Source organism: Schistocerca cancellata, chromosome 9 (assembly GCF_023864275.1).
Source record: "Schistocerca cancellata isolate TAMUIC-IGC-003103 chromosome 9, iqSchCanc2.1, whole genome shotgun sequence".
Taxonomy (NCBI): domain Eukaryota; kingdom Metazoa; phylum Arthropoda; class Insecta; order Orthoptera; family Acrididae; genus Schistocerca; species Schistocerca cancellata.
Window position 1 is genome coordinate 36,795,547 of NC_064634.1, and position 24,663 is coordinate 36,820,209.

A 24,663-nucleotide genomic window follows, 5' to 3' on the forward strand; every position below is an offset into this window, starting at 1 on the left:
GCGATGTGATCAGCTTAATGCCTTAATGAATAAGCTACCTATTGTATATAAACATTGTGAGACGTGGCGGTCATATTCCGCACTTACACTAAAGAGCCAAAGAAACTGGTACACTTGTCCGATATCACGTAGGTCCCCCGCGAGCACGCAGAAGTGCCACAACACGACGTAGCATGTACTCGACTGAAGACTGAAGTAGTGCGGGAACGAAAAGAAACCATAGATCCTGCAGGGCTGTCCATAAGCCGTAAGAGTGGGAGGGGCTGGAGATCTCTTCTGAGCAGCACGTTCCAAGGCATCCCAGACATGCTCAATAATGTTCATGTCTGGGGAGTTTGGTGGTCAACAGACGTGTTTAAACTCAGAAGAGTGTTCCTGGAGCCACTCTGTAGGAATTATTTACTTGTGGGGTGTCGTATTGTGCTGCTGGAATTGCCCAAATCCGTCGGAGTGCCCAATGGACATGACTGGATGCAGGTGATCAGACAGAAGACTTATGTACGTGTCACCTGTCAGAGTCGTATCTAGACGTATCACCAGTCCCATATCACTCCAACTGTACACGCCCCACTTCATCTTCTCTGCCTCGTGATGACTGGATGTTGTGTGTTGTCCTTAGGTTGGTTAGGTTTAAGTAGTTCTAAGTTCTAGGGGACTGATTGCCAGAGATGTTACGTCCCATAGTGCTCAGAGCCATTTTTTTAACCCACTTCATCACAGAGTCTCCACCAGATTGAACAGTCCCCTGCTGACATGCAAGGTCCATGGATACAGTTTGAAACGAGACTGGTCCGACCAGGCAACATGTTTTCAGTCATCAACAGTACAGTGTCGGTGTTGACTCGAACAGGCGAGGCGTATAGCTTTGTGTCGAGCAGTCACCAAGGATACACGAGTAGCTCCGAAAGCCCATATCGATGACGTTTCGTTGAATGGTTCGCACGCTGACACTTGTTGATGGCCCAGCAGTGAAATCTGCAGCAATTTGCGGAAGGGTTGCACTTCTGTCACGTTGAACGATTCTCTTCGGTCGTCGTAGGTCCCGTTCTTGTAGGATCTTTTTCAGGCCACAGCAATGTCGGAGATGTGATGTTTTACCGGATTCCTGATATTCACGGTACACTCATGAAATGGTCGTACCGGAAGATGCCCACTTCGTCGCTGCCTCGGAGATGCTGTGTCCCATCGCAAACGCGCCGGCCGTAGCACCACGTTCAAAGTCACATAAATCTTGATAACCTGCGACCGTAGCAGCAGCGCCAGACACTTGTTGTCTTATATAGGCGTTGCCGACCGCAGCACCGTATTCTGCTTGTTATACACACATCTTTATTTGAATACACATGCCTATACCATTTTATTTGGTCCTTTAGTGTATATTATCTTATTATATATACCATTTGATTTGTTTTAAAGTACTTATTAACTGGATAATATCTGTACAGCAGTGTCATACATAATAACCGTGATCACTGTGGTAGTCCGTTACCCCTGCCTTTCGTACAAGCTGACTTTTCTAAACGAATATACTTTCCAAAACGACAAACATATTTCTCATTTTCACCCATAATTGTAATTTACCAATTGTTACTACCGCCTAAAGTGCTTAGTTTAATTGAAAGTGTTTGTCGAGTTACAGTTACAGGTTTTGTGGCACCACTGACAGACCCCAATCTCTGCCCGTCTTGCAAGCCAGGACAAACATACCGATTTCAAGAAACATTTCAGGACACAAGGCAATATATATATATATATATATATATATATATATATATATATATATATATATATATATATATATGCTAGTGAAACGCTCACACTCTACACAAAATGTGACTTAGAAAAAATACTAAAAGAAGAACGCAAAATTATGAGAAAGATTTTAGGTCCAAAATTAACAGAAGAAGGATACCGGATACAATCAAGAAGAACCACAGAAACTATATCAAACCTGGCAGCAGACATAAGAAGGCGAAGATTAAAATTTTATGGACATGTCACTAGACTTCCCCCCACACGACTCACCAACAGAATTCTCACTTACATACAAAAAGTCAAATCAACAACACCATGGATTAGCCAAGTAAAATTAGATTTACAAAAAGCAAATATTGAACTTAAAGATGTCAAAGATAGAAAAACTTTTAGAAATAAGGTGGAAAAGTGGATTGTATTGTCGGAGAAGGAAGCACTAAAGAGACCAGGAACAAAATGGACCGAAGAAAGAAAAAGAAAACATGGAGAACGAATGAAAGAAGTATGGAAGAAACGACGTCAGAAAGCTTTGCGTGATCCTTCTGGGTCCATTCGCGATATGTAAGTAAGTATATATATATATATATATATATATATATATATATATATATATATATATACAAGGACGTATCATAAATTAATTATTATTAATTATTATTATTTCATATCATTTATTTCAATTCGCCATTTTTTAAACTGTTTTCTCTTCATTCCCGCAACTATCCTTATCCTAACGACTTCATTTACCACAAATACTGTCATTATTTAAAACTACAAATGTGCGAAAGTATCGCACGGGAGGCGTTTTCCTTTTTTCTGTTTTAAGTACTCTTAAAACCCAGTCATTACATATATAAGCAAAAATGATAAAATTTCATCGGTTCTTCTATCACGAATATATCTTTCTCTTGCGTACTTACTGAGTAGATCATTTTGAGGGAACCATTTGCTCAGTTTTAGGTTCGCTGGCTGGTTGGGCATACTTTCCAGATCAAACTTCCACAGAACTTTCTGCTTCAGTTTGGAGAACACGCTGAGAATCGCCGCCTTTTGTTTCTCGGGAATGTCTGAGCTCTTGATATTACTGCCCAAACTGAAGAATATGACTCCATCTTTTGCGTCATCCATGAACTTCTGTAGGTCCTGGAAAGTTAAGAAATACATTATTACATTTACGGATAAAGTTAACGAAAAAAAAGGAAAAGAACTGCACGCCCCTTGGGTGCTTTTGTTTCCGACCTTACTATTATATGCGGTGAGATTTACAAGTTAAGTCTGATGACTGTCTCCTCCTTCCTCCATTTTTTTCCTGAAATTCGCAGAGGCCCTCTCAGAATCATACAATACTTTTCACTATCTACCAGAGACTGTAGTAATTGCTTCTATGACATTTTTATTGATTTTTCTAATTGGTTTACTTAAGCTGAGCAGGTGGCTGGGGTCAAATACAGGGAGCGAAAGGCTATTTACAATTTGTACAGAAACCAGATGGCAGTTATAAGAGTCGAGGGACATGAAAGGGATACAGTGGTTGGGAAGGGAGTGAGACAGGGTTATAGCCTATCCTCGATGTTTCTCAACCTGCATATTGAGCAAGCAGTAAAGGAAACAAAAGAAAAATTCGGAGTAGGTATTAAAATCCATGGAGAAGAAATAAAAACTTTGAGGTTCGCCGATGACATTGTAATTCTGTCAGAGACGGCAAAGGACTTGAAAGAGCAGTTGAATGGAATGGACAGTGTCTTGAAAGGAGGATATAAGATGAACATCAACAAAAGCAAAACAAGGATAATGGAGTGTAGTCGAATTAAATCGGGTGATGCTGATAGAATTAGATTAGGAAATGAGACGCTTAAAGTAGTAAATGAGTTTTGCTATTTGGGGAGCAAAATAACTGATGATGGTCGAAGTAGAGAGGATATAAAATGTAGACTGGCAATGGCAAGGAAAGCGTTTCTGAAGAAGAGAAATTTGTTAACATCGAGTATAGATTTAAGTGTCAGGAAGTCACTTCTAAAAGTATTTGTATGGCGTGTGGCCATGTATGGAAGTGAAACATGGACGATTAATAGTTTGGACAAGAAGAGAATGGAAGCTTTCGAAATGTGGTGCTACAGAAGAATGCTGAAGATTAGATGGGTAGATCACGTAACTAATGAGGAAGTATTGAATTGAATTAGGGAGAAGAGAAATTTGTGGCACAACTTGACTAGGAGAAAGGATCCGTTGGTAGGACATATTCTGAGACATCAAGGGATCACTAATTTAGTATTGGAGGGCAGCGTGGAGGGTAAAAATCGTAGAGGGAGACCAAGAGAAGAATTCACTAAACAGATTCAGGAGGATGTAGGTTGCAGCAGGTACTGGGAGACGAAGAAGTTTGCACAGGATAGAGTAGCATGGAGAGCTGCATCAAACCAGTCTCTGGACTGAAGACCACAACAACAACAAGCTGAGCAGGTTGCACCTTCGGCTCTTTCTTTTTTTGTCGCTAAAAACTGTTTCTACAACACTGGAGAAATATTTTAGTTGGGTACATATTGAAATGCCAATCATAAAAGGAATAATTAATACCAATAATAATAATATGAATTATGTTAGTATTTTTACAGTAACAGCTGTGTTTGCACCAGTAGTAGCGCTTTTCCTCTTGAACACTACTGGAAACAATGTATTTTGGTGTGACTAATGCTTTGGACGTATTGGCCCCGAAATTATGATTAAATCACTGTAATGTCGTGATATATCAGCCAAATAACAAAACAATAATCAGCCATCAGCCTACAGCTCATAAACACTTCGGTATTGTGCAACAGTACATAATCAACCATAGGTACCGTATGTGAGAATCGTGCTCAGCAAAGAAGACATCCAAAGCATCAGAAATTTTTTTTTGAAAACAAGCTGAATGGTGGAAATACCATCAAGGCCCAGAATGCCGGTGTAAACCCGTCATCGGATACTCTGCTTGTTCTGGATTCTGGGAGTGCTTGACATTGTATTCAGAAAAAGAATAGAAACGTCATGGCGAGTTATCATGCGTTGCAACTTCGCAATAATTCGGACATGGTGTGGTTAACCAGGAAACAGGCGGTAGAGAAGTTTTGGAGTTCTGTCAGTTCGGAATAGGAAAACATGCACTAGCAGACTATGTGGAAGAAAGAGATGGACGTAGCTGTTGAAAGTACAACAAAAATGGTTCAAATGGCTCTGAGTACTATGGGACTTAACATCTGAGGTCATCAGTCCCCTAGAACTTAGAACTACTTAAACCTAACTAACCTAAGGACATCACACACATCCATGCCCGAGACAGGATTCGAACCTGCGACCGTAGCAGCATCGCGGTTCCGGAATGGAGCGCCTAGAACCGAAAGTACAACAAACGATGTATCAGGATCGGAGAGCACCTATACAGTCTCAGATAGACAAATGGTGCAATAAAGCATCTCGGCGGGCACTTGTAAGCAATTTGCATTTATAAAATGTCTACCTGCTATCTATAAGTAGATATTGTGGGATCCACCTACACCATATCTAGGCATCTTAGAAGTATCCGTTGGTGATTTATTTATTGATTTATTTATTTATTGTTCTGTGCGACCAAATTAAGGAGAAGTCTCCATGGTCATGGAACGAGTCAATACATGAAATTATAACACGATAGTAGAAACAGATAAAATGAAATATAAGAAACATATTCAGGCGACAATTCGTAAGTTTAAATAAAGAAAATCAACAATGTAACACTGGAATTTGCTTAATTTTTCAGCTCTTCCAGGAGCTCCTCGACCGAATAGAAGGAGTGAGCCATGAGGTAGGGAGCCATAAATAAGAAATCCCGGGTAGTGTTACTGTCTGGTGTATTTCGCTTTTGCTTTATGCCAATTGATAATACTTACGCTAATTCTAATGATGATGATTTACGCCCTTTGAAATCTGGACTGTAAGAAATATATCTGAACTTTACAAGTGAATCGTTCAAGAACTGACATTTCGATACAGGATAAGGAGAAAGTGGTTATGCTCTGGTGTGGTGGAGAGATAAATTATCTTGATGTTCAGATAAATTAGATTATCAGAATAACGAGATGGGTAGCAGAAATTCTCGCAGACCAGTTACTAAAACAAATCAGACAACAACTATTCAGAGAGAGAGAGAGAGAGAGAGACGGTCATGGATGTGTGTGATGTCCTTAGGTTAGTTAGGTTTAAGTAGTTCTAAGTTCTAGGGGACTGATGACCTCAGATGTTAAGTCCCATAGTGCTCAGAGCCATTTGAGCCATTTTTGAGAGAGAGAGAGAGAGAGAGAGAGAGAGAGAGAGAGAGAGAATATTAGAAATCATCATCATGAACCACCTGATATCAACTGCTGAATAAAGAACACCTCTAGTCCCGCCGGGCTCTGTGCATCCACTTTCCACCTGCACATTTAATAATTTAATGAACCCAACTTCGCCCGCCGGAGTGGTCATGCGGTTCTAGGCGCTACAGTCTGGAGCCGAGCGACCGCTGCGGTCGCAGGTTCGAATCCTGCCTCGGGCATCGATGAGTGTGATGTCCTTAGGTTAGTTAGGTTTAAGTAGTTCTCATTTCTAGGCGACTGATGACCTCAGAAGTTAAGTCCCATAGTGCTCAGAGCCATTTGAACCATTTTGAACCCAACTTCCATTAGGTCGCTCCCTCGAGTTTTTCCTTTCAATTGTAATCCAGCGACAGCTTTGTCCACTCACATTCCATCCATCCACCTGGCTACGAGTCCCACAAAACCACCCATCATTGTCGCTACAGTCTCATCCACGATGCATTTGTTTGTTTTCCTCTTTCTGCAAGTAATTCCCAACAACTATCTATCATCTGCTCGCTGAGCAACATTCAGTTTCTGACTGTTTTCGCATTACGAGTCCATGATTCATTACCGTTAAATCAAACCTGGCGATCGATGTTGTTTGTAGAGAACTGCTCCATATGAAAAATCGCTAGTATTCGTAACAAGTACCCTCTGCCACACACTGTAGACTGAAGCTTTTAATGTAACTGGTCAGTGCTCCTTTCTGTCACATACTGTAGAATAGAATACTCGCAATAAATTCATGACACGATCTAACAAAATCGAAACCGTAAATTTGAAAGCATAATTCATTCTTATATTTTTCATAAATAGAAATAATATATAAAATCGACACAGGATTCATTTCCTATTCAGTTTAAAATTGTAATTTTAATTTAAAATTACTGTCAATGTTCCTATATGTATAATTTATTGTGTAGGCATTGGTAAAATACGTAAGGGTGTTCATTTTAACTGAAGACATTGAAATATTTGGAAAACTACACATAGTATAAAAAATATTATAATTTCGATTTGTTTGTCTCGGAGGGGGACATCCAACGATTCGACACGCGACCGCCACCCCGTGCGTCGGTGGCGGGGGGCAACTTTGAAATTTTAAATGGGAACCTTTATTTTTTTATTATAGGCTACTATTCCACTACAAAATCTACATACGTTTTGTCTCAGCCATTTTCTTCGTTTCGGCACAGCCGGCGCTGTAATCGGAGAAATATACAATCCTAATTTACCAAATATTACGCAATGGCTCTTCAGTGTCCTATGACACGTGGGATCGCACCTCCACGCTGCGAGGACGGGACAGACCAGTGTTCCTAATCGTGACTTCTTATTGAAAACACTATTCCCAACGTTGCATTCCTCCGACATAACGAAGAGGGATCCTTTATTGTATGATTACATGATAGCGGAACAAACACTGGTAGCAGTTACTTCTGTAAAATATCTGGGAGTATGCGTACGGAACGATTTGAAGTGGAATGATCATATAAAATTAGTTGTTGGTAAGGCGGGTGCCAGGTTAAGATTCTTTGGGAGAGTCCTTAGAAAATGTAGTCCATCAACAAAGGAGGTGGCTTGCAAAACACTCGTTCGACCTATACTTGAGTATTGCTCATTAGTGTGAGATCCGTACCAGGTCGGGTTGACGGAGGAGATACAGAAGATCCAAAGAAGAGCGGCGCGTTTCGTCACAGGGTTATTTGGTAAGCGTGATAGCGTTACGGAGATGTTTAGCAAACTCAAGTGGCAGACTCTGCAAGAGAGGCGCTCTGCATCGCGGTGCAGCTTGCTGTCCAGGTTTCGAGAGGGTGCGTTTCTGGACGAAGTATCGAATATATTGCTTCCTCCTACTTATACTTCCCGAGGAGATCACGAAATTAAAATTAGAGAGATTCCAGCGCGCACGGAGGCTTTCCGGCAGTCGTTCTTCCCGCGAACCATACGCGACTGGAACAGGAAAGGGAGGTACTGACAGTGGCACGTAAAGTGCCCTCCGCCACACACCGTCGGGTGGCTTGCGGAGTATAAATGTAGATGTAGATGTAGACGCGCCACCGTGGCCATGTAGCGAACTTCGACGTTATCATAACAGGCAGTACACTGGGACCGGAGCTCACCTACCGTGCAGATGTAGAGCACATAATGGCTCTAACAAGGGAACATCCCCATCGCACCCCCCTCAGATTTAGTTATAAGTTGGCACAATGGATAGGCCTTGAAAAACTGAACACAGATCAATCGAGAAAACAAGAAGAAGTTGTGTGGAACTATGAAAAAAATTAGTAAAATATACAAACTGGGTCGTCCATGTGCAAGATATGCAACATCAAGGGAAATGTGAGAGGAGGAGCTCCGCCCGTGGTTAGCGTGAACAGCTGCGGAACGAGAGGTCCTTGGTTCAAATCTGGCCTCCACTGAAAATCTTGCTTTCTTTATTTTCGCAAAGTTATGATCTGTCCGTTCGTTCATTGACGTCTCTGTTCACTGTAATAAGTTTAGTGTCTGTGTTTTCCGACCACACCGCAAAACCGTGTGATTAGTTGACGAAAGGACGTGCCTCTCCAATGGGAACCGAAAACATTTGATCGCAAGGTCATAGGTCAACCGATTCCTCCACAGGAAAACACGTCTGATATTTTGTATACGACACTGGTGACAGCATGTGCGTCACATGACAGGAATATGTTGTCGACCCACCTAACTAGTACACTTGGCGAATGGGATAAAAGTTTCTTCTACCTTGCCTGATTTAGGTTTTCTTGTTGATGTAATAATCACTCAAAAAAAAGTGATGAAAACATAAGAGTTTTTCACATAAACTGAAAATAAAAAGTAAAAATCTTCGGTCGTGGGAAAATTTGAACGAAGGACCTCTCGTTCCGCAGCTGTTCACGCTAACCACGGGACCACCTCACATTGCCCTTAATATTGCATATCTTACGCATGGACGACCCAGTTTGTATATTTTGCTTATTTTTTCATAGTTCCACACAACTTCTTCCTGTTTTCTCGATCGATCTGTGTTCAGTTTTTCAAGGCCTATCCACTGTGCCAACTTATAACTAAATCTGAGGGGGGTGCGATGGGGATGTTCCCTTGTAAGTATTACAACACTTGCGCAATGTTTATTGCGTGCACACCTACCTGTCATTTGGAGAAAAGGCCTGCAAGTTGATGATGAATGTTGCAACCATAGAAGAAAATCCTGAAATGATCCTGATTTACGGAGACTGTAGGAGAAATATTGATTGCTGTTGCCTTGCATGTCGAGGGTTTTCCAGAGAAAGTTCGCTCTCGTTCATTTTTTTACAAGACTGTGAACGCCTTTGTGCCTGATGGCAGTGTACAGACTGGGAAAAGGATATGAAACAGACGTGTTGCAGGAGAAGCTAATGAAATAGATGAACAAGCGGCAGTGCACCACAACCCACAGATAAGAGCCCGGCAATTACACAGCGATTTCAGTGTGTCCGTCGGTAGTATTGCCACAATGCTGCATAGTCATAAGTATCATCCATACCACATGACACTGCATCAAGAACTTCATGCCGCCGATTTCCATTACCGGGTAGTGTTTTGTGAATGGGCACGCCAATAAATGCAGAGGACCCTCACGTTCTTTGCCAAAATACTATTTTCCGATGAGTCTACATTCACAAAACATGGTAGAGTTAACCGGCATAACATGCATTACTGGAGTGTAGTCAGTCCCCACTGGTTACGGCAAGTTGACGGTCAACGTCATGTTTGCTTAGTGTATGGTGTGGTGTCGCGAATGGGTCGCGGATGTGAGTAGACATGTGTAAGGTTTCATTAGATGAACCTGCAGGAAAGCAACCTAACGTCAGCCAAGGCGCTGGGAAGCAGGAGAGGTTACGTCTTTGTGGCAAGGGACGCTGGAGCTACGTGACCAGCTGCGACTGAATGTTCTAGAAGGACGACAGGACACGGGAGACGCGCGTGATCGCGGGGGATTGCATCAGACGAGAATATATTAGCAGGACCGCTGGTGTTGCTGGGAGATTCCTTCGACAGCTGCCTCAGACGCTGGACCTGTGTTACTCTGCCCTCGGGATGGGACTTACAGGGTGGCGCACGAAATGTGTTACCATTTTGTTTTTTAATATAAACTTTATTGTCAATACAATCTGAAAGGAACATATACTACAATGAAGAGCCGTCCATGGAGATTTGTTCTAACTCAGCACATGCTCAATATGTCCACCATTTCGTTTCCTAACTTCCTTCAAACGAACACTGAAGTTAGTGATTACCCTGCGGCACATGTCTTCCGTAATTTCACTGCAGGCTTTAATAATAAGTCTTCTGAGCTCCATTAAATCACGTGGACGTTTCGGGAAAATTTTTTCCTTTAGGTACCCCCAAAGAAAAAAGTCACATGGATTGAGGTCTGGACTATTGGGGGGCCAATTTTGTCCGTCATCGAAGCGACCTGAAAACCTGAGTGAAATGGTCCGCATGCCGAAATGCTCGTGTATAAACTCCAACACAGTGTTTGCAGTATGTGGCCTTGCTCCATCTTGCATGAACCACGGCGTGTTGAAGGGCAAGGCAGTAGCAAGAAGCTGTGGAATGAAGCTATTGCGAAGCATGCTCAAATAACGCTGGCCGTTCACAGTTTCTTCAAAGAAAAACGGTCCAATAAGTCCGTGACTGGAAATTGCAGCCCACGCTGTAATCCTCGGAGCATAATGTTGTCGTTCATGAAGCACTTATGGGTTTTCAGTGGCCCAAAACCGTGCATTTTGTTTGTTAAACACACCGTCTAAATGAAAATGCGCCTCGTCTGAAAACCAAACGTTGTTGAGAGTTTCTTCCCTATCCTCCGCCCACTGATCAAACAGTAGTCTCTGCTGCTTGTGTTCTTCAGTGAGCTTCTGTGCACAGGTTATCTTGTATGGGTACATATGGAGGTCACTTTTAAGAATGCGTTGAACGGAGCGTCTGGATATTCCCAGTTGCACTGCTGCCTTTCTACACGATTTCCCGGGACTTCTCTGTACAGCAACTCGTACCGCTTCAATATTCTCCGGCGAACAAACAGGCTTAAGCCGAGGTCGCTTTGCTTCCAATGCTGTTCCTTCCTGTACAAATTTATCGTACAACCTGTGGATGGTCTTCTTGCAAGGGACCGATCGTGTGTAAAACTGTTGGAGAAAACGCCTCTGAGTCACAACAAGGCTTTTCGTTTCATGAAAAAGTAACACAATTGCCGATCGTTGCTTTGTCGTCAGTCTTCCATTGTCAGCCATTGCTGCTTACTAGTGTCCTAACGCAAGTATTGTGAATTGCACGTCATTTCGTAACTCATTTGTTTTTCCAAGCTGTGCTGGTACTGCTGTAGAGATCCCAGCAGGATATCTAATGTGCGTCGTAAATTGTGAAAGAAACAATTGGTAACACATTTCGTGCGCCACCCTGTACTTTCTCTTGGCACTTTGCTGCACAGGGCACATACAGGACTGCACAACTTACATTCGATGTGTTTGTGCCTCTTAGGGTTCGACAGTGGTCTTATCCTACCTCGTGTTTCGACTCAGTTATTTCATCAGAAGTATACGTCCTTTATCCCACCGAGTTCCCTTATCTGCAAAGAATTTCCAGCTTGTTTTCCAGCACCAGGACTTCGAAATGGACGAGCCACCTCATTACTGGATTTAGCGTCTAGCTCCCATCCTGATCCGCTCGCAGGAAACTACAGACGCGACAAACGATCCACACTTTTTGGTGACAGGTGTGGGGTTGGCACAAATCAGGCATCCCTTCTAATACACTACTGGCCATTAAAATTGCTACACCACGATGATGACGTGCTACAGACGCGAAATTTAACCGACAGGAAGAAGATGCTGGGATATGCAAATGATTAGCTTTTCAGAGCATTCACACAAGGTTGGCGCCAGTGGCGACACCTACAACGTGCTGACTTGAGGAAAGTGTCCAACCGATTTCTCGTAGACAGACAGCAGTTGACCGGCGTTGTCTGGTGAAACGTTGTTGTGCTGCCGCGGTAAGGAGGAGCAATGCGTACCATCACGTTTCCGACTTTGATAAAGGTAGGATTGTAGCCTATCGCAATTGCGGTTTATCGTATCGTGACATCGCTGCTCGCGTTAGTCGAGATCCAATGACTGTTAGCAGAATATGGAATCGGTGGGTTCAGGAGGTTAATACGGAACGCCGTGCTGGATCCCAATGGCCTCGTATCACTAGCAGTCGAGGTGACAGGCATCTTATTCGCATGGCTGTAACGGATCGTGCAGCCACGTCTCGATCCCTGAGTCAACAGATGGGGACGTTTACAAGACAACAACCATCTGCACGAACAGTTCGACGACGTTCACAGCAGCATGGACTATCAGCTCGGAGACCGTGGCTGCGGTTACCCTTTACGCTGCATTACAGACAGGAGCGCCTGCAATGGTGTACTCAACGACGAACGTGGGTGCACGAATGGCAAAACGTCATTTTTTCGGATGAATATAGGTTCTGTTTACAGCATCATGATGGTCGCATCCGTGTTTGGCGACATCGCAGTTAACGCACATTAGAAGCGTGTATTCGTCATCGCCATAATGGTGTATCACCCGGCGTGATGGTATGGGGTGCCATTGGTTACACGTCTCGGTCTCCTCTTGGTCGCATTGACGGCACGTTCAACAGTGGACGTTACATTTCAGATGTGTTACGACCCGTGGCTCCACGATTCATTCGATCCCTACGAAACCGTACATTTCAGGAGGATAATGCACAACCGCATGTTGCATGTCCTGTACGGGCCTTTCTGGATACAGAAAATGTTCGACTGCTGCCCTGGCCAGCACGTTCTCCAGATCTCTGAGCAATTGAAAACGTCTGGTCAACGGTGGCCAAGCAACAGCCTCGTCACAATACGCCAGTCACTACTCTTGATGAACTGTGGTATCGTGTTGAAGCTGCATGGGCAGCTGTACCTGTACACGCCATCCAATCTCTGTTTGACTAATGCCCAGGCGTATCAAGGCCGTTATTATGGCCAGAGGTGGTTGTTCTGGGTCCTGATTTCTCAGGATCTATGCACCCAAATTGCGTGAAAATGTAATCGCATGTCAGTTCTAGTATAATATATTTGTCCAATGAATACCCGTTTATCATCTGCATTTCTTCTTGGTGTAGCAATTTTAATGGTCAGTAGTGTAGGTGTTGGCTTGTTGTGGAAGCCTTAGCCTTACTGTTCGTAACACACAGTACCGGCGTTAGCCAAGCCACGGATTTGAGGAATAGGTGTAGGGCGACTTTAACTTTTGACAGTACTCAGCCCGAAGTCAGGAAGAGACTGACGGCTTTGAGCAATCAAACGGGGACGAGGTGCGTACTGAGGAGAAGAAAGAAGAAGACGACATTGACGGGTTGGGAGGGTCCGTCACAGCCCGGGTTCGACACGCGGGAAGCGGTCGCCGGCGAGGCGTGAACGGCACGCAGCTCCAGAGGGGGAGCCGGCGTTATCGGTCTTCGGGAGGGCCGCAGAGGCCCTCCAGCTGCTGGAAGCAGATAACGAGTCCCGCCGGGGTCAGGGATTTTCTCTGCCTCGTGATGACTGGGTGTTGTGTGCTGTCCTTAGGTTCGTGAGGTTTAAGTAGTTCTAAGTTCTAGGGGACTGATGACCATAGATGTTAAGTCACATAGTGCTATTAAAAAAAAAAAAAAAGAAAAAAAAAGATAACGATGCACGTGGGTGTGAAGCGAGGCAGGCGGAAAAGGAGGCGTGGCTGCCAGCCAACGCGAGCAACGAGAAGCGGCGCACGAATCAGCGCAGACCATACAGACGCTTAATAAGATAAGACAAATCTTGTTGGTGCAAAATGCCACAGTCAGGGCTGGCAGAATCAAGCAGTAATAAGACTGCGCAACACATTAGTTTGAGTCATGCGTTAAAGTTGTTGCCTTAGCCTTTTGATGGTAATAAGTATTCTCTACAGACGAATGGAAAAACTGGTAGAAGCTCAACTTCGGAGAGATCAGTTTGGATTCCTAGTAACATTGGAACACGTGAGGCAATACTGACCCTACGACTTATCTTAGAAGCTAGATTAAGGAAAGGCAAACCTACGTTTCTAGCATTTGTAGACTTAGAGAAAGCTTTTGACAATGTTGGCTGGAATACTCTCTTTCAAATTCTGAAGGTGGCAGGGGTAAAATACAGGGAGCGAAAGACTACTTATAATTTGTACAGAAACCAGATGGCAGTTATAAGAGTCGAGGGACATGAAAGGGAAGCAGTGGTTGGGAAGGGAGTAAGACAGGGTTATAGCCTCTCCCCGATGTTATTCAATCTGTATATTGAGCAAGCAGTGAAGGAAACAAAAGAAAAATTCGGAGTAGGTATTAAAATCCATGGAGAAGAAATAAAAACTTTGAGGTTCGCCGATGACATTGTAATTCTGTCAGAGACAGCAAAGGACTTGGAAGAGCAGTTGAACGGAATGGACAGTCTCATGAAAGGAGGGTATAAGATGAAAATCAACAAAAGCAAAACGAGGATAATGGAATGTAGTCGAATTAAGTCGGGTGATGCTCAGCGATTTACATTAGGAAATGAGATACTTAAAGTAGTAAAGGAGTTTTGCTATTTGGGGAGCAAAATAACTGATGATGGTCGAAGTAGACTAGCAATGGCAAGGAAAGCCTTTCTGAAGAAGAGAAATTTGTTAACATCGAGTATAGATTTAAGTGTCAGGAAGTCGTGTCTGAAAGTATTTGTATGGATCGTAGCCATGTATGCAAGTGAAACGTGGACGATAAATAGTTTAGAGAAGAAGAGAATACTGAAGATTAGATGGGTAGATCACATAAGTAATGAGGAAGTATTGGATTGGGGAGAAGAGAAGTTTGAGGCACAACTTGACTAGAAGAAGGGATCGTTTGGTAGGACATGTTCTGAGGCATCAAGGGATCACCAATTTAGGATTGGAGGGCAGCGTGGAGGGTAAAAATCGTAGAGGGAGACCAAGAGATGAATACACTAAACAGATTCAGAAGCATGTAGGTTGCAGTAGGTACTGGGAGATGAAGAAGCTTGCACAGGACTGGGTAGCATGGAGAGCTGCATCAAACCAGTCTCAGGACTGAAGACCACAACAACAACACAAATTTCAGCTGAACGAGTTTCTAGACAACTGTGATAGTGCGCTTGAGTCAGTGGCCCCTGAACAGCATGATGTGTTACTGAAGTTTGTCAAGGCGCGCATAGTGGGTGCGGCTAGAAGTAAGTTATTAGTTAGAGACTTGACAACCACTTGGTCCGTTGTACATGCTATACTTGTTGAAAATTACGCTTGTAAACGCACGTTGGATTACATTGCGAGTAAACTCTTTGCAAGTCGTCAGGAAAGAGGTGAGAGCATTGCACAGAGGGGTTCACGTACTGACGCGTTACATCATCATTTTAGAGAAGCCGTTCTAGGTGTGGTGACAGAAACTGAATTGGCTGGGAGTATTGCGCTGGTGTTGAAATGAGGAAGAGCTTTGTTCATACAGGGACTCTATGACGACAGAATCAAAAGAATAGTGAGGGCTAGAGGAGAGCCGTTGACATTGCTGCTACGGAGGAAAGCGCGATAGTATCCGATAAAGAGAAGCCGACCGTGAGAAATATGGTTAGAACACTAAATATGGACAAGGCTAAAAGTCCAACGTGTTATAATTGTGGAAAGCCAGGGCACATGGCGAGAGTCTGTCGCGCACACAGACGTGTGCGAATTTTCGAAAAAGAAGCGGATAGAAAGCGCCGGGAAGAGGAAGAAAATACAGACAGGCTAGCGAACTTGGAACAGGAAGGGGCTGACAGGCTAGCGGAGATAAATAGTTTAAGGGGCACTGTGGAGAAATAGAGAGTTTGACACCGGTTAAGTGTACTCAGTGTAATTTTTCAGGGCACAAAGCACCGTGTACACATTCAAGTGATTTAATATGTTTTAAATGCAGCCAGAGAGGCCATTACGCAAGACAGTGTAACGAATGCCCATGGTTGTTGAAACGAAAGAATAAGATGCCGGTAAACTAGGAGGCGCAATGAGGCTGTCGCATTGCGCCACATCCAGTAAGGTGTTTACTGTAGACTGCACAAATCACAAATAGAAACGATTTTATTGAGTCAGGGTGTATAGCAGGAAAAATAAATCCAGTGTTTTTAATAGATAGTGGGGCACAAATAAGTTTGGTAAAAAGGAAAGTTTGTGGAACATTGGGAAATGTAACCCAAGAGACGGTATTGGGATAAGGGGTATCGCTAATACCGTAGCAAAAACAGAAGGTTCAATAGTGTTGGAATTGCAGATTGCAAGGGATCTGCTTGTAAAACATACAGTTCATGTTATAGGGACAGGGTTAGATCTGCCGTTTGGAGGTCTGCTAGGGAGAGATTTCCTAACAAGACAGAATTCCGTGATTGATTATGGAGAAAAATGTGTATGGATTCGTGGGAGGCGAACTGAGTCAAGAACGGCATCGGAACGTCAGTCTACAGGGAGGGAATTCTGTAGAAACAATTATAATGGTAGCGCGGTAGGAGCCGCGGAAAAGAGATGTACTTGTTCGGTTGCGGTCGGAGCCGCGAAACCGGGAAAAGTCAGATCGAACACGGTCGGAGCCGGTTCGATGGCGGCGGTAGCCGCGAGGGATAGCTATTTTAGTGAGAAGGCGGTTGGAGCCACCAAGCAAAAGTGTAAATGTTCGTTTGCGGTCGGAACCGTGAAACGAAGTAAACATGTAAGGAAGGCAGTTGGAGCTGGTTCGATAGCGGTTGGAGCCACAAGAGAAATAAAAGACACGTCGAACGCGGTTGGGACCGGTTCGATGGCAGTAGAATCTGCAAAACAGTGCGAAAATATGGTTACGGTTGGTGCCGTGACACAGAGGTTAAGTAAGAGCCGACGGGAAACCGCAAGAGCGGAACAAAAGAGGCAAAGAATAGTAATGGGCCCTAGAGAAGAGATAATACTTAGAATCGAAGTCAATGCAAGGAATGAATCAGAGGTGATTATTCCTAAACAGGAAATAAATCCTGGAGTTTATGTACCAGAAGCGCTGGTACGAGTGAAGGTGGGCACTTGTACGAGGGCTATCCACAAAGTACATTACGTTTTGGAATTAAAAATAAGTAAAGTATTGGAATTTTTTTTATTATATACAGATGAAAGCCACACTTAAATACTACTTTTCTACATCGTTGCCATTTAAATTAAGGCACTTATCGTAGCGATGGACGGGCTTGGAAATTCCTTCGTCGTAAAATTCGGCCGCCTGCGCCTTCAACCACGTGATTACCTCTTCTTGAAGCTGTGCGTCGTCATCAAAACGCTGCATAGCCAACCACTTCCTCATTGCTGGGAATAAGTGGAAGTCGCTCGGTGCCAGGTCGGGACTGTACGGCGGATGAGGAAACAACTCTCACTTAAAAGATTCGAGAACTTCACGAGTGGCATTTGCCGTGTGGGCCCGGGCGTTGTCGTGAATCAGCAAGATCTTTGAGCCAAACTTTCCACTGCGCTTGTTTTTGTATTGCTCTTCTGAGGTTGTGTAGAGTTTGGCAATACCTTTTAGAGTTTATTGTAGTGCCTCTTTCCCGGAAATCCACAAAAATCACACCTTTTCTGTCCCAAAAGACAGTCGTTACGTGGTTGAAGGCGAAGGGCGGCCTAATTTTACGACGAAGGAATTTCCAAGTTCGTCCATCGCTACGATAAGTGCCTTAATTTAAATGGCAACTATGTAGAAAAGTAGTATTTAAGTGTGGCTTTCTTCTGTATATAAAAAAATTTCCAATACTTTATTTATTTTTAATTCCAAAACGTTATGTACTTTATGGATAGCCCTCAGATAACAAGTGTACTAAACACAACGGGTGAGAGAATATCTGAAGTGTCCGGTATTAGTGACAGAGAAAGTGACACCTGAGGAGGTGTATAAGGTATGGCAAGTGAAGACAGGAAAGCCTGAAGTGAAGTCAGGGGCTAGGGGTTGAATATAAAACCTAACTCCAACACTTGGAGCAATATTAACCAAATGTGGCATTCATTTGGATCAGCCTCTATGAAAAACACCGTGGAGGTAAAAAGCCCCTCGCAGTACAGGAAGTACAAGGAGGGGGTGACGTAACAGAAAACGACCTGTCTCGGTGTGGAGGCTGCAGTTTCCGGTTTCATTGGGCTGACTGGCGGCGACATTTCACTCCTGAGAGAGCGGCTAGGCTTTGGAAGAGCGTGACATGTAAAGGCGAGGGGTAAGAGTTGATACTAGAGTCACATCTACAATTTTTCAGGTCATTACGGTGTCTGGTGACAATGCCGACGACATTTTTCCCCAGGAAGTGAAAGGGATGGGGTGCAAAGAGGGCTACTCGAGTGTCACATGCATAATATTCGGGATCATTAGGGTGCTTCGTGACGATTCTGATGGCATTTCTTCCGTAGGAATGTGAAACAATAAAAGAGTAATAATACACTACTGGCCATTAAAATTGCTTCACAACGAAGATGACGTGCTACAGACGCGAAATTTAACCGACAGGAAGAAGATGCTGTGATATGCAAATGATTAGCTTTTCGGAGCATTCACACAAGGTTGGCGCCGGTGGCGACTCCTACAACGTGCTGACATGAGGAAAGCTTCCAACAGATTTCTCATACACAAACAGCAGTTGACCGGCGTTGCCTGGTGAAACGTTGTTGTGATGCCTCGTGTAAGGAGGAGAAATGCGTATCATCACGATTCCGACTTTGATAAAGGTCGGATTGTAGCCTATCGCGATTGCGGTTTATCGTATCGCGACATTGCTGCTCGCGTTGGTCGAGATCCAATGACTGATAGCAGAATATGGAATCGGGGGCTTCAGGAGGGTAATACGGAACGCCGAGCTGGATCCCAACGGCCTCGTATCACTTGAAGTCGAGATCACAGGCATCTTATCCCCATGGCTGTAACGGATCGTGCAGCCACGTCTCGATCCCTGAGTCAACAGATGGGGACGTTTGCAATACAACAAACATTTGAACATTTGCACGAACAGTTCGACGACGTTTGCAGCAGCTTGAACTATCAGCTCGGAGAGCATGACTGCGGCTACCCTTGACGCTGCATCACAGACAGGAGCGCCTGCGATGGTGTACTCAACGACGAACCTGGGTGCACGAATGGGAAAACGTCTTTTTTCGGATGAATCCACCTTCTGTTTACAGCATCATGATGGTCGCATCCGTGTTTGGCGACGTCGCGGTGAACGCACATTGGAATCTTGTATTCGACATCGCCATACTGCCGTATCACTCGGCGTGATGGTATGGGGTGCCATTGGTTACACGTCTTGGTCACCTCTTGTTCGCATTGACGGCACTTTGAACAGTGGACGCTACATTTAAGAACTGTTACGACTCGTGGCTCTACCCTTAATTCGATCCCTGTGAAACCCTACATTTCAGCAGGATAATGCACGACCGCATGTTGCGGGTCCTGTACGGGCCTTTCCGGATACAGAATATGTTCGACTGCTGCCCTGGCCAGCACATTCTCCAGATCGCTCACCAACTGAAAACGTCTGGTCAATGGTGGCCGAGCAACTGGCTCGTCACAATACGCGTCACTACTGTTGAACTGTGGTATCGTGTTGAAGCTGCATGGGCAGCTGTACCTGTACACGCCATCCTAGCTCTGTTTGACTCAATGCCCAGGCGTATCAAGGCCGTTATTACGGCCAGAGGTGGTTGTTCCGGGTACTGATTTCTCAGGATCTATGCACCCAAATTGCGTCAAAATGTAATCACATATCATTTCTAGTACAATATATTTGTCGAAGGAATACCCGTTTATCATCTGCATTTCTTCGTGGTTTAGCAATTTTAATGGCCAGTAGCGTAAATCAACAATTAATAAACCAATAACCAACGAATAAATTAACGACGACTCTTACTGACGATTCCTAAGTTTTTGGGTTGGTAGTTTTTAATTTTCAAACGTATTTCTAAAAGATAACTTCATAATTTCTACAGCGATCAAACTAAATGTTGTATATTGCCGAAACTTTAATATTGAACTTAGTAATTCAGAAATACGTTATGATATCAATACACTGGTTTGTCTGTAATGTAAACAGTCCTCCGCGCGGGTTAGCCGTGCGATCTAGGGCGTCTTGTCACGGCTCGCGCGGCAGTTTGGTCCCATAGTAGCTTACCACTACCGTAAATAGTCCACGATTATTCTGGGAGGGAGCACTACATGCAGTCTATGGAAACTGAGTGACCTGCGAGCTTTGCAGTACATGTGCTGTGTGTGTCATTGTGAGAGTTGCATTGCTTCAGGATGGTTGGGGCAACAACAATGTACGATAAGAAACACACATATAGTCACTCTAATGGAGCAGAGAATGAGAAATGTGGACGTAGCAGCAAATGTCTCTGTGAGTCAAAGCGTAGTCTCTAGAATGCTGAACAAATTTCTAGTCAGAGGGACAGCTGAGGATCGTCACAGAAGCGGCTGCGGAAGAAAAACGACAGGTGTGCAGAACCGATATCTGCGTATAACAGCAAGGAGAAACCCTCAACACACCACTACACCAGTGCAGGTGTCGATACAAACGATACGAAATACGCTGCATGAGCAGGAATTACGTGCCACAAGATCTCTCAAGGCTCCTCCTCTAAATCGAACTGGCAGAGGGACTCGTGTCGGATGGGCACGATACCACTCTTGGTAGACTACACCCTTTTCTGATGGGATCCGTATGAGTCTCCACCCTGACAGTATCGATATATGTGTGTGAGGGCGTAGACCACCATCAAGGCGGTTCAGTGATGTTTTGAAGTGGGATCGTGTACGGCCGTAGGGCACCCGCTATGCTCATACATGGGAGAATGACTGGTGTGAAGCATAGGGAAGATAACCTTGCACGTATTTTCGCTCCATTTGGGGCAAATATTATAGTGGAATTCACACTGATGGACGATGGCACACGCCCCCATCGTCGCAATCTTGTGAATTCCTTTCTAGTGGAGCACAGAATCAGTCAGGTGGAATGGCCTCGACGTTATCCAGATCTCAACTGCATTGATAAAGCATGGGCTATTCTAAAACCAGCGGTTTTCAATTGTCCTGCTCACCAGAGGCCTTATAGGGCACCATAGAGGCCGCTGGGGAGGAATGTAACAATATCCCACAGGCTTATCTGGACAATTGCCCCGCAACTGGCCTCCCGGTCAAGGAAGCCAAACGCTCATTTCCATTTCCATCTGAACAATTTGGTAAAGAATATGCCCAACCATTTTCAAAAGTGTCTCCAATTACAAGGAGGGCTAGATGGTTTTAAACAATGTGTTATGCAAGATGACAGTGAGCAGAAACTGTACTGTTTGTAGTCGAATATTTTGTAAGTTTGCCTTTTTTGTTTGTTTGTTTACGTTTATCTTCTTCATTTTTTTTCATAGCACTCAGGACCATTCCTAATGGAACATAGTTTCATTTACTGTTACGTCCAGTATTATCAGTAAAACTATATGTAGCGTTTACTTTGACTACTGCATTTTAAAAACATGCACATAAGCTATGTTCATTTTTACATTTCATTCCTTTAATTGTTGTTGTAGACGGGAGTAAAGAAGTAATTGACCAAAGCCGAGTATTCAAGGCTATTTTGTATGTGAATTTCTCGCTGTAGTTTAGAGCCTTCCATTGTACTGAGTTACTTATTTGAATACGCTATTTCTAACCTCTTTTTCTTATTACTATCACATCAATTATGCGTGTAGCGACTCACGCCACAGACCTTGTGTCAGAAAATAAAAAGGAAAGTAAATAAAATACAGGGTGATAAAAAAGTAAGTATAAATTTGAAAACTTAATAAAGCACGGAATAAAGTAGATAGAGAGGTAAAAATTTACACACATGCTTGGAATGACATGGGGTTTTATTAGACCAAAAAATAAAACAAAACGAAGTATTGCCAGACGCGTGAAAGATCTCTTACGGGCGTCATTTGGTGATGATCATGTGCTCAGCCGCCACTTTCGTCATGCTTGGCTTGCCAGGTCCCCAGACCTCAGTCCGTACTATTATTGGCTTTGGGGTTACCTGAAGTCGCAAGTGTATCGTGATCGACCGACATCTCTAGGGATGCTGAAAGACAACATCCGACGCCAATGCCTCACTATAACTCCGGACATGCTTTACAATGCTGTTCACAAGATTATTCCTCGACTACAGCTATTGTTGAGGAATGACGGTGGACATATTGAGCATTTCCTGTAGAGAACATCATCTTCTTCTTCTTACGTTACGGCCTCTGTAGGACCACGGGTAACCCCTTCGTGGACTGCATTTTCCTCTTCTTCTCCCAGAACCTCTTCATTCTATCTCTTCTTCTCTCCCGCTCGTCTTCCGAGATCTTCAGTTTCCGTCTCTCCTGTCGGCTCCACTGGTGACACTCTCATCTTTTCCTGTATTCTTCTCTGTCATTGATCTCCGGCATACTGGTCGGTGTACATTTGTTCCTCCAATTTTCCTTGACCTTGACCTTGATCCCCAATTCCAATCAGTCCTTCCGAAGTTCAACAACCCACTTGGTTCCTGTCTTTCCCCTTGTCCTCCCTGTTGTTTCCCTCACTCTCTTCGTCATTCTGTCCATACTCATCCTAAATACATGTCGAGCAAACCTTGTCCTTTTGAGTCTGATTTCCCCGGATATTGTTCTCATGTTACGGTACAATTCTTCCCTAGGTCTTCGCATCAACCTCTCTGCACCTCTTTTGGCACCTAGTATTTTTCTCAGTATTTTTCTCTCTTCTTTTTCTAGTTGTTGTGCCCCATTTCTTCCTAGTGTCATCGTCTCAGCAGCATATAATACTGCATTCCTCACCGTTGCCTTGTAGTGGCGTAACTTCGCCTCTGTGGATATATTTTTTTTATTATATATGTCTCTCGTCATGCAGAAGGCTGACCTTATCTTCTTTATCCTCTCTGTTATTCCCTCCTTGCTCCTGTTCCTTCCTGTTATAAATTCTCCCAGATATTTAAATTTGTCCACCATTTGCACAGTGCCTTCCGGTGTTTCCCAGTCTGCAGTGGTATTTAATGTCTTTGTCTTGTTATAGGCGATCCTCAGTCCCACCTTTCTGGCTATCTTACTTAAGTTGTCAAGTTGTGTCTTTGCGTCTTCTTCCGTCTCACTTACTATTGCTATGTCGTATGCAAAGGCTAGGCAGTCCACTTGAGCCCTGTTGTCCTTTTTGTCCCCCACATGGGTCTTTGGTATTCCCATTTCCTCGTTTATTGCTCTCCACAGCCTGATCACTTCGTCCAGTGCTATGTTGAACAACAATGGTGACAATCCATCTCCCTGTTTAACACCAGTCTTGATCTCAAATTCTTCTGACAGTGACATCTTCTTTGCTTTGTCCTACTTTGTTATGCTAATTATTGCTATTCTGATCAGATGAAGCGCCATCTGTCGGATATTTTTCGAAAGTTTGTATTTTTTTGGGTCTAATAAAACCCCATGTTATTCCAAGCATGTGTGTCAATTTCTACCTCTCTATCTACATTATTCCGTGATTTATTCAGTTTTCAAATTTATGCAGACTTTTTGATCACCCGCATTTTCCCGCTTACCTGTGGCAGCTTCTTCGGAGGCTTGATGTGCATGCCTCCAACCTCTATTATGTTCGGCACCAGAGGCCGGGGGTAATAGAAGCTGACGTGTGTGTTCACCAGCAGGAGCGACGTGTTGCGCTCCAGGTCTGCCAGGGACGGCATGTCGGGGTCATTGAAATGCTGGCGAACCATGGAGTCCAGCGACGGGAGGTAATAGAACTGCCGGTACAACCTGAGGAAGTTGCCGAAGAGCGAGTTGTGCATGCGCTGCAGGAAGCTCATGCCGGTGCTGAGGGGCAGCATGGGCTCCGGCAGGTAGGCGTGCGGGAAGGGGTTGCCCACCATGTCGGTCATCCAGCTGAGCCCGCCGCCGAGCGCCACCGCCCCCACGACGGGCACGCGGTACTTGTGGGCGAGCGCCAGGTAGCAGTCGTTCGAGAACACCTCGATCAGCAGCAGGTCGAACTTCCTGTCGCCAGACGTCACCAGCTGCTTCACGCCCTCCGTCTCCATCATGGCGGCGCACAGCCGCTTGCCGACCCCAGACACTATCAGCGCTTCGATCACCGCGCCTGCGTCGCCGACCTCGAAGAAATTTGGAGCTGTAAGCGTCAAGAAATACTCTTAAGTTGCTTATACCACAGTGCAATTGTGTTATTTTAACTCCACAATTAAAGTATAAAATCCTAAATACTTGGGGGAATGATGACCTTAGCTGTTTAGTCCCCCTTAAACATCCCAACAACCACCACCACCATCCTAAATACTTATTCTACTAAGTTCCGCCACTGATCATCTTCTCGGGCTTACAGCTCGATCTTCAAGCCAAGTCGACAAAATACATCGACAGCCAGGTGGACCACCGATGTATTTTGTCAACTTGATTTGATCTGACTACCTGAGAAGAGTATCACAAGT

General features: G+C 44.1%; 1 protein-coding gene across 1 annotated transcript in view; it reads right to left on the bottom strand.

The window, feature by feature from the left end:
* The window catches only part of LOC126100738 (UDP-glucosyltransferase 2-like), a 129,645-nt gene that overhangs the window by 24,870 nt on the left and 80,112 nt on the right, over window positions 1-24,663 (bottom strand). Inside the window, exons 3-4 of the mRNA XM_049911359.1 lie at window positions 23,764-24,347; window positions 2,676-2,898 (exon numbers count right to left, since the gene is read on the bottom strand). Of these exons, the coding sequence (XP_049767316.1) occupies window positions 2,676-2,898; window positions 23,764-24,347 (807 nt within the window). The remainder of the gene's footprint in view (window positions 1-2,675; window positions 2,899-23,763; window positions 24,348-24,663) is intronic.